The sequence below is a fragment of the Aythya ferina genome (assembly GCF_964211825.1).
Source record: "Aythya ferina genome assembly, chromosome: 6".
NCBI classification, from domain to species: Eukaryota; Metazoa; Chordata; class Aves; order Anseriformes; family Anatidae; genus Aythya; species Aythya ferina.
The window spans coordinates 41,346,911-41,360,819 of NC_140303.1; the positions used below are offsets into that span (position 1 = coordinate 41,346,911).

Below are 13,909 nucleotides of genomic sequence, written 5' to 3' on the forward strand. Positions count from 1 at the left end.
ACCTGGGACAGCCAAGATGTTCAACAGTATGTGAAATATTTGCCGAGTTACACATTCACAGAGCAGCTATGACAGGCTGCAGCTCTGCCTACAGAACCTTTTTCAAGGAGAACTTCAGATCAGTCCAAGTGGGAGATTATCCTAAGAATTGCATCAGTGGTACAGCACCGAACTGGGTGAACATGGAAAGGAAACAGGTTTAGTACAGCTCACACAGTTATTTTAACCTCTGAGCAGCTCTGCACCACGCTACAACCCATGCTGACAACCTGTCATTGGGTCGCACGCAGCTAACCTCCTAATGGCCAGGCAGAGAATGTGTGTAATTTAGAGGCTAAGTTCTTCAGGACAGCTGCTACTGGATGCGGCACTCCTCACAGTGGTCCAAACAGGTCCCACTGATCACATCTGCTCCAGAGCTTCCTGGCCAGCTCAGCTGGCCACTAGCAGGCTGCAGGACCCCGGGTCCAGGTAGAAGCTGGTCAGCAGCAGCTCTTCTTCCCCCTTTGTTTTCCAGTCTTAACCTCTGTCCTGACATCCGTGCCATAACATCATCTTTTTCATCAAAAACTCAAAGCAGAAAACAATCAACTAAATGAAGTTTCTACTATTGCATTGCAGCAGAGTAGTAACGCAAGCTGTTAGTGTTGGCACTGGACTCTGGCACTGGCTTCCAAACCCACCAGTTCAGAAGAAACAAAGTGGCCTCAAAGAATAGCAAAAATATATACCAAAATATTTCACTTCCTCTTTTCTTTTTGCCACATTCCCCATCCTCCCTATTTTTATCCATCACTAAACATTTTAGAAAAGTTAGAAAAGTTAGTGAAATAATTGTCTTTTTTCTCTTCACTCTCTCTGTACCTTCCTTCTAAGCTATTCTTGATGATGCTAGTACTGGGAAAACAAAAAGAAACCTTTACATGGTGTTCAGTAACAGACAATGAATGCCAAGAATAAAGAAAAGGGAAAGCCAGAGCCTTACCCTGAACCCTGACCAGTAGGGCAGCCTGCTCACCCATCTGCCCTTCAGGATCCTTTATAATCATGTTCCTTAATATGGATCTTTTTTTCCTTTTTTTTTTTTTTTCCCCTGCTTTAAATTACAGAAAACAGTTACTACTTTTTCTTACATTTAAACAATTGAATGTATTTCCCTTATAATATATTTTCAAACACTTGATTTCATTCCACAAATTATTAGTTGAAGGCTGATTCTTCTAATTTTCTGTATTACTATGTGCCTTATAAACTAGTACAGCAGTATCTGACTTCTTGAATATTAATAAATCTGTGCATTCCATTCACCTAAAAAGGCTTGAACGTTTTTAGGGATTTTCAAAGAGGTAAATATAGTGAAAAGTAATTACTTGTTCATAAAAAAAAAAAAAAAAAAAGAGAGAGAGATTGAAAATATTGCCTGGTAGTTAATCTACCTAGTATAAATCATCTTTCTTATCAATATGAATATGTCCAAGGATTTTTTGTTCTTAGGATTTGTTCTATATTCCACTTTCTTTCATCCTGCTGTGTACCTCTGTAGGTGATATGAGTGCCTTTTGTGACTGCACAGTTTAGGCAATGACAGTAAAGAGAAGAGCTGGCAAATTACTTATAATACAGTTTGTTAATCCCACTGCTATCTTAATCTTGTTCCATAAAGCCTCCTCGCTCCTCTGACTCATTTTCCATCATATAAATACAGAACAATAACTTTTTCATCTCAAGTTCTAGAGATGCTGCACCACCAGGACCCCAGAGTGAGCAGACACCTTTCTAGCAGTGTGGTGCTTTTTGGTGGAATCATGGGGGTAAATTTGAAGAGGAAAAGTGGAAAAAAAAAAGTAGAATTAAAGCTTTTACAGAGACTTTTTGTTGTGTTGGATTTTCCCACTAACTCACAGGTGCATTATTGTACAGTCTGAACACATCACCAATTTCCTTCTCATAGAGGTCGAGGTTTTCTTTAGGCAGTCACTGAAAGCAGGCTGCTCTGAAAGCCCATAGCCCTATGACACATTAGCAAACCTACCAGCACCCATCCAGCCTCAATTTTCAGTATCTGTAAAGACAGAGACTTAATATTTGGCATCACTAGGTGTTTTGAGATCAAGAGTTTAGAATGACAGTCACACGAACTTTTCCCACGCATCTATAAACAGACGATATGCGAGGTTAAGAAGGCCCTGATTACTGCACCTGGTAACAAGCCTAAGAAGTCTGAACCTTCAGGCTTGGGTTCAACAGCTGTTGAGTCACTGCCTCCACCGAAGGAGGTGACTGAGGCCAACACCAACATTGCTGCTTTGGAGAAGAGATGGGAAAGAAGTTCCCCAGCCTGTTTGTATTGAGACATGCTAAGCTCAAACACCGCCCTCCACCATAACCAAATGCAAGCATTGAGTTATGAGAACCTCCAGCCACCTGCCCTGGGGCTGCAGGTAGAGGTCTGTCAGCTATAAATAGGCTTGTGAGGGGGCAAAACCCTCTCACAAGTGGGGTGGGGACAGATCACAAGGACCATCTCCCTAATCTGAAATACAGTCTGATAGCCCTGTGAAGCACCAGTTTACAACTTGAGGAAATCTTCAAGATCTTATTAGCAAGCCCTTAAAACAGTCTGCAACATGCTGAGGTGAACACATGCGATTTCTTGTAGACACACACATTCATCGAAAGAACCAGCATGGAAGCAGCATGCAGGCCATTTTCTGTAGACCTGATATGACACCACACTGACAGAGAAAGGTCCTCTTAGGTCACTGGCTTGGGCAGAAAGTGTTGTAGATTAAATAGTAGAAAACTGGAAATAAATTCAGGGTAACAGAAAAACCATAATTATTGAAAACCAGTCCTGCACTTTGGAACATATGACCTGTCAACGCAAAAAAATTGCAATGAAATCCACGACAAGTATATCAAAAGCAGATATGAAGGTCGCATCTGCCCTTAGAGATGTTTATTTTCTTCACACATAGTAAAAAACCCAACTCAGAACAAGAGCAACCTTCTCTCGCACACGACACAGCAAGGACAGCTCTGCTGCTGAATGAGGCACGCAATGCCACCTGCAGCCTTACCGTGGAAATTCATGCATGGGCAATCATAAAAAACAAATTGCTTTCTGCTTCAGAGATCCTCACAGTGCACATCACTTCATTGTTTCCCAGTCACTCTTGGTATTACACACCGTGAGCCAAGCTGAAGCGGGTGGGCATGAAGAGCTGCTGGAGAAGCTGGGCCCCTGGGCTTGGGGAGGGCTGCAGGAACCGGGTGGGAAGAGCCTGCAGAAGCTCCTGCCTTCTGGCAGGGATGTGCCCTGCCCTGGACCTTCCCAACACTTCTCAGTGAAATTCAATCCTGCCTAATGGCAAATTTTCCATATCCATGTGCTCTACTTTTAAACTAGGATCTGCATAGTGGAAACATATGTTGATATACATTTAACTCCCATATTAAGATGCCTGTACCAAGTACCCAACTATTATGCTTTTAAAGAAAGGGTGGCTGTAGGTGGGCTGGCCTAAATTAGCATCTTGACAAAGCAGGTATGTGTTAAATAACAGAGAGCCTGTGTGGCCAAGTGAGGCACCAATGGACAGACACTGTGGCTTGGTTACCTGCTATCACTGACAGCCAACATGAGAACAGCCATCCAGGAGGTGTCTGGTGACATGCCAGAGGATGAAGAGACACTGCACATGGGCTGCTGGACCAACCACTTCTCCCTGGGGACTTGTTATGAGCACACCCTGAGCAGAGCCCTTTCACAAGTCCCAGCTGCATGAATCCTGGTCTCATCCTTACACAGCAATGGGAATGAAACTTTTACCACTTCAGCAAGATCCTGGACTGATTACCACACCTAGAACTGTCTCTGGTTTGCTTTATTTTTTTAATCACACCAGCTGATAGTTGCAGTGCCTACTGGTTATTTGCTACGGTGCCTCCATTTTACATTTCTTTCCTCAGTGATGAGTCCAAGACCTCAGTTAGAATGTCCAAGTATCACATAGGACTGGAATGAAAGAAGAAGAGATGCAAGCTGAGCAAGGAGTAGCCTAGAAGTTGCTTTGGACACAGAACCTCGCTCAGCGAAGGACCCCCCCAGCGAGGCAGCAGAGGTAGCAGCAGCCAAAGCCTTCACCGCCGCCCGCGGACCTCCCTCCAGCTGAAGGCCTCCTGCAGCACAGCGGGCCCGGCACAACCCCATCTCCTGCTGCCCAGCTCTTTCACCTACATACTCAGCAATACCCCTAAGAAAGTTTATTCTTGCTGGAGCCTAAATAAAGCTTTCAAATAATGTTAATTATTTGGAAAAGGGCTGTCCAGCAAGACCAGCAAGCAAGTAACATTGGCACTGTAAACTTTTGACTAACGTGAATTCCCCCAAATGTTTAGAGCAAAGGGCTCAGGCTAAAAATTAAGTAACTTTTGCTGGTACTGAAACACATAACCGGAGGTTTTGCAACTACCAGTTCAAGTGTTAGGAAGACAGACAATCCTCCACTCCATCTCAAAATTGCAGCTGTCTCCCAAGTTTCCAGCATCCCAACCTGAACAGGTGTGGCTTTTGCTTCTACGTATCTAGAGGGTAACTACTAAGAGGGTAACTACTATTAGTATCTCCCTTCTGTTGTTGACCAAAAGACACATACCCAAAAAACCCTTACTCCTTAGGTCAGGTTGGACACAGGGGAGCAGCCCCCCAGCCAAGAGGCCATGACCCAGCCCAGGTTGCTCAGGGGATGCTCGCAGGGGCCAAGCCCCCTCTGGCAGCGCCTGGCCCCTCAGTCAGCACCAGACTCCAACAATCCCCAGGGCCAGCTCAGCCACACTCCCTTTGGGTGATCCCACAGAGCGCTCTGTAGGCTCCCACCACTGCTCCCCTCAGGTACGGGCAGCTGGGACACATACATCACCTGCAGCAGGCACGGGCACTGTCCTGCGGGGTCTGCAGGCCCTGAGGTAAAATCGTTCCTGAAAACGTCTTCAGCATGCAGACAACAGCAAGGCAACAATGAACCGAAGAAGAGAAGTAGCACAGCATGTGAATGGGCTTGAAAAAGCAGAATGGATTGCATCTCCATGGATAAGAGATTTGAAATGCTCATCCATCCATCTAGACACCGTTCAGTCGACTCGACTCGTACTACCACTACTCGCATAGTAGCAAGTGTCTCTGTTGACATGGCATTAAGTGTCCCCTAAATGGGTCTCCTCACACACCATCACTTCCCCTCTCCCCACCCTACCTGCAGTCTCCTAGCCCTCCCTCCCCAAACCCATCCCTTCAGTGTCCCCTCTAGAAACTGACTTTTCAGGAGTCCTTCCCCTCCCTGACAGCTGAGTCTGCCCTCCTGTATCTTAAGTATCAAATGCTCACAGAAACAGATGGTTTTAATTCTGTTAGCTACTCTACAATAGCAGTTGAAGTGCAAATTACAACAGTAAATTATGTATTACTTTACATCTTTCTTATCTGTAACATCTCTCACTAGTGGAACTATACATAAAAAGGTATAATTTGTTGAAGTAGTAGAGTTGACAGCTTATTCAAAAAGCTTGGATGAAGCACAAGTTTTACTGGAGAGAAGGGTGAAGTATATTATCAATAATTAAATCTAAAAATAGCATAAATATATGTTTTCAAACGGACCAAATCAACTTCACCACACAGTTCTGAATCTGCCAGACTTGAGTATTGCACTGACTGTGTAATATACAGAGCTCCCAGAAGCATAAATCTTTTTCCTCCCTCTCATTGGAACCAGGAATCTCACACCTTCCTGTGTCTGCTGGGCAAAAATCAATGATACTGATTTAACACAGAACAAAAGCTGCACTACAAGCTGCTAAAATGAATTGCAGAAGCCAAAAGCTGAAGACAGACTTACAAAATTGCTGAAATATAAGTATTTCCCCCAGCAACGACTTTGTATCCTGTGTCCCTCCTCGCCCCCACCAAGCCAGCCCCAGGTACCACACAAGCCCATGTCACTCCTGCCCATCACAACAGAGCTGCAGACACGGCTTCCAGCAGAGCGATGTGCCTGCATGACCTGCAGCAGCTGCTGGGCGGTCCAGGCCAGGAAGCAGGATGCAGACTGCGCAAGGGGAACGGGGAGAGCAGCTCCCCACATGCTGGGGCTGCTTTATCCCAGTGCAGGCTCACCAAGCATCAAGACCCTCATCTGGCCAAAATCATGGGCTGGGTTTCCCACATGCTGTTGACAATAAGCATCTACAATTGCCTTCTTTCCACACCTCCCTAGTCTGAATTCTTACCCAACCCATCTAATGCAGATCTTTTACATTGGCTGCAGAGACAGTTTAGGCTGTAAATCTTAGGCTGTAAGGTCCTCATTATCTCCTGGCAAAGCACCAGTTAACACATGATCCACTCACTCAGCAGCACACCGTGCTCCGCTCCCCACAACCACCAATTTGCAACTGCAGTGGGTTGCTGATCCATGCCACATGAGAAGCCCCTATATACCAGCCAAAACCTTCCCAAGATCTAAACTAATGCCAATTCAAACCACAAACTCACTTAAGATGCCCCAGCCTATAAAGATCTGTAAGGTGATAAGGCTTTTTCCTCCACACACCTTTTGTCTTCATGGTTAACAGCTCCTGGGATGCAAAAGACAGTGTCTGGAAAATTTAGGCAATGCAAGAAGTTTCCTTTTCCCCAAACATAGTCACAATTTAGTTTTTCCTCAGTTGGGAAAAAAAAAAAAAAAAAAAAAAAAAAAAAAACAGCTTTTGCTTTACAGCTAGCCTTTAAAATCTTAATTAGCTGCTCTCACAGCCGTGCTCTCTGCCCAGTGTTTCTGCAGCTCCCATGCCATCACAAAGCACTTGCATATCACTTTGCATTCAGGCAGTACGTACCTATGGGCAGGCGGAGGGTGATGTTGTTGCAGAAGTCTGTGTAGCAGCACTCGGTTTTTGTGATGTTTTTGGAACTGTGGCAGAAGACTTGAGCGTTCAGCTCCGGGAGGGAGACACAGGACTTGACCACTTCTTCCTTCCCGTTGGTCAGCATGACCGAAGCCCAGCACGCTCCCTCTGTCTGGCACGTGAAGTTTGTGTGCTCGCACAGCTGGCACACACACTTGAGACCTGAAAAATACAATTCAATTTTCCATGAGAAGACTGGGGTCACTTCGCCAAGGCTGGCCGTTTGGTCAGGAGCACCCACGGGTGGTCAGGGCCAAGCACGACCAGCAGGAGCTCACACTGGTCAAGGGGCTTGGGGCAGCAGGAGGCGCCCAACAGCAGATGTCTCCAGTACCCACTGCTGAGCAGCATTTGAACCATGTGCCCTCAGTCACGGGAGAGCTTACAGCATCTCTCCCGCATGGTGGAGAAGACTGACACCTCTGAACAAGCTTCAGGGGAAGCTGTCTTCTGCTTAGATGGGGAGACAAAGATTCAAGTCTTCAGCTCTTACAGACTTGGTGCAACATCTCCTATAAGTCTCACGACAAGCACATGTACACACTGCTCAGTTTCAGAACGTATATTTAGACACAGCATTAGGTACTGAACTTTAAATAATATCAACAGCCACTGTTTATGTAACTATGGACTTCCCAAAAAAGCATTCATTTCTCCTCTGTGCCAGCCAGGCACCTGTGGGCTTCCAACACACAGTCTTGCTGGAGAACCGGCTGGCTTGGAGCAATGGGACGAAGGAAGCACTGAGGCACAACAGGACATTCTGGCATGCACCTCCCTACAGGCACACACAGGCAGCAATGACAGACTTTTCTCCCCCACGTCATCTGAAACGATGCACTTTTTTCAAACGTGCAAATAGTTGCCCAATTTCTGTTTGTGCAGAAGTCAGGTGTCTGCTAAGTATTACGTGCTTTTAACCATATCTTCATGAGTTTTTATCTGATTTTGTAAAACATTTAATCAGTAACCACCACATTGAAGATGCTTAGGGATATGGTTTGTAGAGCTTAGGGATATGGTTTAGTGGAGGACTGTTAGTGTTAGGTCAGAGGTTGGACTCGATGATCTTGAGGTCTCTTTCAACCTAGAAATTCTGTGATTCTGTGATTTTCAGGCTTTATCAGCTCTTTCTTGGAAGGGCAGGGAACCCAAACCATATCATCTCAATGAAACACCAGATGCTGACAGGTTTTTTGCCTTCCTTGTTTTCTTCAATTGCTTAATAACAAACAAATTTTGCTCTCTTCAGGACAAGGTTAGGAACCCATATTAGCAGTGATATGGTAAGCAACGCATCTTAATCTTGGGCTGAACGCAGTTTCTACAGGAAACCCTTCCTTAACTGCACTTCATATGATTATTTTGTTTGTGGTAAAAGAAAATAAAAGAAAAATTAGAGTACAGAGACTTGATCTCTTCTTTTGACTTAATTCCTACCCTACCACAGGGTCCCCAAAATGCATTCTGCATGCCTTCACCAGGAAGGCCACCATCTTCACTCTGCAAGATCAAACACTGCTCTACCGACAGGAGACAAAGTCTACAAAATATATATATATATATATATCCAAGCATCCATTCTGTTTCTTTGGGAACTAGGTGGGGGTACGGAACACTTTTTCTTCTACTGAACAATAACAGACATCTCAGAAAGGAAAGTCATGAGGTGACTAGAATCTAGAAGGGCCACGAGGAACAGAAGGGCTTTCTCTGATTGCTAACTAGTGCTCAACAAGCCAGTGCAGGCTAACAGATGATGCATTTCTTATTATGTTGCATTTCCCTGTCCAAACTGGGAGCTAAATCAGACTCTGCCATTGCCCCAAGCTGGCAGCTGACAAAAGATTAATTTCCATGAGAGTGCCCCAGCCCTCTGTGCAATATGGATATGTGGATAAGTGTCCCACATTCATGTGTGAGGACGAATGCGAGGTGACCTACAGCTGCAGCAGGACTAACAGGGACTCGCAGCTCAAGCAGCCTCTTCGGGTGAGCCAAGAAGCCCTGACAGATGTCAGTATGAATCCCATTTTTGTTTCTGTAACACTATTTGTTTTCTTTACAACAATCTTCATCCTATGCTACCCTTCTGAAATAACAGCTTGTAGTGTTTATCTTCATCTCGGGCCTGCAACAAACTTCCTTGGCACCATATGTTCATGTTTATCCTGGATGCAGGGTATGCCAGGAACCGTATCACTGCGTGTCTGTTTCAGTGTTCTCTCTGTGCAGGGGAGTGAGCACAATCACCCAGCAACAGGAACAGGTGAATCTTCGGTAAAGACATAGTCCTGGAAGAGATGCCAGGAGCAAGACTCATCAGGTCCAAAGAAATAAGAGACCTGGCAGAAGAGAAACAGACATCATCATCAATGCTGCAAAATAAAAGGATTACTTGAGGAAATGAAAATAAATGACAGTTGCAAGTGTCTTCAGTGATTCAGATATGCCATTATGCTCTTTTCCCCCACCTTCTCATGGGCTAAAAATAAAATAGGAAATGGTCTTTCCAATGTCATCCACAGCAGATAACTGCTTTATCTATATCCTGACATTTTGTGGATTGCTTGAAAGGAGAGCTAATCAAAACTGTCACTGCGGTTCCTGAACAGCTCCAAGGGCATTCCTCTGAGCACCATGAACACAGGATGAGAAAAGTGTCTAAGAGGCTCTGCAGCCCCACTTTGACCAAGCTAAGATTGTCTCCTATTTCCTGAATAAAAGGTCTTTATTTCTTCTCCCTCGAGCCTGTCTGCAACCAGGGGTGGCTGGAAGTCACACGTGCAGACCAGTCTGACGGTCAGCTTGCTTGCAGGGAAAGCAAAGAGTGCCACCACAAGATCAGTATTTCCTCCTGCTGTATTCAGAGACTGCCCGAAAGAAAGAGTCTAGGCCCATTTTTCCTGTTTCTTCTGAATATTTTGCTTGAAACTGACTTGTCCAATTTACTGCCCACAACTGAAAGTTCACGAACCTATGGAAATAAGGGCTACTCCCCACAGAGCTGCTTCTGCAAGAAGCCATTATACTAAGTAGAACAAAAAGAAAAAGCTTTTTGGTAAATATTGTCAGTACAGCCCAACCACAATGTCATTGCTTCTGAAAGTGAAAGCAGATGACCAGCTGGGAGGAACAGGGAAAGGAGCACAGGGAACTCGATACTTTCAGAGCATTTTTTTGCTCTCTGGAGACCACAAAGTCCTGGAGCCTGAGGCAGCTCTACCAGCACTCCTCATTCAGAAATACCAAGCATGCAGAAGTCACGGAAGATACACACGAAGGTTTGATGGGAACACTAAGTTCAATTTGGAAGAGACACACAGAGAGCAGAACTTGTCCACACCCAAAACATTACATCCTACAAAAACATTACAACATGCGTGTGTCCTGCCACACGAGCACTGCTGCCTTTTTCAGCACTCCTTTGGAAAAAGCTGTGAACCGCTGCTCTAGCAAGAGCAGTCTCCAGCCAGTGCTTCCCAGTTCCTTCCAGCTCTCTGTTCTGGTCCCGACTCTCAGCCCATGCCCATCCCCACCTCCCTGTCCCATTCACCCCCCTCAGACAGCTGCAGGCCCCCACTGCCATCTCGTCACAGGGACCTTGTCAAGGGACTGCCTGCAGCTCCCCTTCGTGGCACCCTCTGATCGCCTCTGCTCCTCCCAAGAGGGCTCACGCTCACAGCTCACACCCCACCAGTTCCCAAAGACTCATCGAAGCATCCTCCCAGTCCACACGTCTCTTCCTTCACCATCTCCCAGCTCCGGCTTTACTCCCCGCTCTCAGTCACTCTTTCTTTCCTTCCAGGTTGCCAGCTGCAGGACTAGCCACCTCGACCTGTCAGCCCCCGTTTCTTCAGGCCCAGTCCCATCACTCCCCACCACACAAGGTCTGGTGCTCTCCCTGCAGGGCAGTGCAGCGATGTGCTGGCAGGCTCCAGGGAGAGGTTTCCTTGCCTTCAGCGACGTCCTGCCGCTCTGCACCAGCCTGCAGGCCAGCTCCTCCAGCTGAGGCTCCCTAAAGCGAGGTGCCCCGGGATGGAGCAAGTCTGTGCTGTCGGATGTCCTGGGTGAGAACTGGAGCAGCAGAGGGGTCAGCAAGAACGAAGGCTCTGCACATCTTTGTTACTGACCAGATGCAAAGGGGCTCTACTGAGGCTTGAAATCTGCACTGCCTCCTCCCTCCTGCCTGCATTTCAGCTTTCCCTGGTGTTATGTCTTCTGCCACAGCTCACCTGAGTCTAAATGCTGCCCAATTTCAAGCCATTGCTCAAACAACAACCAAACCAGATACATCTATTCAGAGACAAGATTAGAGTCTGAATTGTGAGCAAGATGATATTCTTTCTTCCTAGAAAATATACATAGATCACTTTTAAATGTAGTTCATCCAGAAGCAGGTATCCAACATGGGGAAACTGAGAAGAAATTTGTGTTTGGCACACATTACAATAAGAAGTGCCTGTCAAGTGTAACAGTCTGAAATTATAGGAAAGTGATAATGTCACTGATCTCTTGAACAGTCATCCATAACGTTTACAGAAGAAGGAATAAATATCTCAAAAACTGATACAAAGAGAAGAGAAGAGAAGAGAAGAGAAGAGAAGAGAAGAGAAGAGAAGAGAAGAGAAGAGAAGAGAAGAGAAGAGAAGAGAAGAGAAGAGAAGAGAAGAGAAGAGAAGAGAAGAGAAGAGAAGAGAAGAGAAGAGAAGAGAAGAGGAAAAAGACATGCAAGATTCCCCAGATACCTGCCTGTACTACTAGCTAATTTCTCCTTTAGAGATCAGGATAGAATACCCAGGGTAGACTCAAGTATCTGACCTCGTTTCCAACATTTATGTACACCAAGAATCCACTGCTAATAGAGCAGAAAGATCACCTTAAAATACAACCACAGCAGTGCATGGCAGAGCAGCAGCCCTCAGCCCTCACCACGTCTGTCACAGCCTCGTGCAGCCTCCTCAGCCTCCCCCCCACCAACGCTCAGGGACAGGCGACTCGCTGGAATTCGTGAGCTATCCATGCCGATCCACGCTGTTTGTGACGACCTCCTCTATTATCCTTCTCTTTTTATGAGAAGAAAAAAAAAATGTCCATATTCAGTGGCTACATGAAGTCAAGCTCTCTCGTTACACATCCATGCAGTTTCTGCCCTTCTTTGCCCCGCGGCTGTCCCAGATGGGCTGGCAGGACGCTCACCACAGCCCATGGACTAGGGGCAGCAGACCACAGACCTGCCCTGCCCATTGCACCCAGTGCTCGAGCTGACCTCGCTCCTGAGCTGTGCTCCCTCCTCCAAGCCCCCACCTGATGGCACAGCAGTGCCAGGGCTGCCAAGAAGGCCCGGGGAAGGCACGCGGTGCTGCTGGGGTGCTGCCGGGGTGCCACACCAGTGAGAGGTGGGACAAGGGGATGGCAAAGGAGTTAAAGGAAAAGGATCAAAGAGGCAGGAGGAAAATGTGTTCCCAACATTTCAAAATAAGGCACTCAACGCAGTAGCGAACGTGACTCCGTTATTTACTCAAGCGTGACAACATTTCCCTTAACGCATTGCATTCTCCTGTTGAGAAACTGGGAGAAAGTGGACAACTGAAACACTTCCCAGCCTCGCAGAGCTATGCCAGGCATCCAGGCAGGGTTGCCAATGGTTACTGGGAGCTCCCCGGGGCTCCCTGGACCACCAGTCCCCCCGTGCCCATGGGCAGGGAAGCAGAGCCAGGGATCCCGACGGCGGCATGTGCTTCCTCCTGCCCTCCGCAGAGAAGTGTGGTGCTTGTCCAGACCCACACCAACAGCAGGACAAACAGGCAGGTTGGTTCACAGACCACCAAGTACACAAGGAAAGAAAGTTTTAGATACAGAGACCACACAGAACAGGTGTCCCCTCTTTTAGAATTTTTAAGCCATCGGTAGTTTTTAAGGATTTTTTTTTCTCCCATTATTGCAATAGGAATTGAGGCTATACAGTAATTTCTTGGATGAGACCCACTGTGAATCAAAGACAGAATTATTTGCTCATCAGAGCAGAAAGTAACCTACATGACTTATATAAGAAAAAAACATTATTTTTTTTTATTTTTAGTTTTCAGGGCAACCTTTAGAAAATGCACAGAACAGGCAAACACCCTGTGAACCTAACTTACGCAGCAGGAAGAACTGAACCAGCATTGGATTCCGAACAAATTAACACAAAGATGCACAAAAGGCTTTTTTCTCTCAAGTGTCAGCTTCAAATACATGAATCACTAGATATCTAAGGAACAAGAATGATGTTACACGTAAACAACAGATGGAAGAAAGAGTTTAGGCACCAGCTTAATGAAAGCAGCTAACAATTGAAACAAGTAGATGGATGTAGTGCAACTTCAAAAGTTAAAGGGAAAAAATAGAGCACATATTTGGCATAAACTGACTAATAGTGTGGGGCTAGAAGTATAAGCTAAGAACTACAGGGAAGATGGAACTTGCTGCCTCCTCTGGACCACAGGTTTTACATTTAATACTGACTCTTTACTGTACAGATTAATGCAGCATTAATCTTCCATTAAGTCATAATCCATCCCTATCCACAAAAGTCAGCAGTTTCACATTGTGACTACAGGGCAGGAGAGCATATCAAAATGAAATTTGAAAACAAACATCGACTACGTGAAAAGGAACTTTGCTGCCATGAGGCAGAGTTGTTTCCATCTTTTAACCGGGTGTTATCCTGTTTATCTTGTAACAGCCAAGATAAAAGGTAGGGAGAAAAGCTGTCAGTTTTCACAGCAAGAGGCTGTTATCTCTGCAGAAATGCGTGGTGCTCAACGTGCTCCAGTGATCTGGAAAGGGGCACTGATAATGAAGCAGTAAGACCTGCTGAGGACAGAAAAATTACACCTGACTTTAGAGCATCGCAAAGGAACTTCACCGTGCCGAGCAACCCGCAGCCAGAGAGTGAAAC

General features: G+C 45.9%; 1 protein-coding gene across 1 annotated transcript in view; it reads right to left on the reverse strand.

Annotated features, from left to right (window-relative positions):
• The window catches only part of ACVR1C (activin A receptor type 1C), a 35,458-nt gene that overhangs the window by 15,494 nt on the left and 6,055 nt on the right, over positions 1 to 13,909 (reverse strand). Inside the window, exon 2 of the mRNA XM_084523925.1 lies at positions 6,898 to 7,128. Coding sequence (XP_084380051.1) covers positions 6,898 to 7,128 — 231 coding nt within the window. The remainder of the gene's footprint in view (positions 1 to 6,897; positions 7,129 to 13,909) is intronic.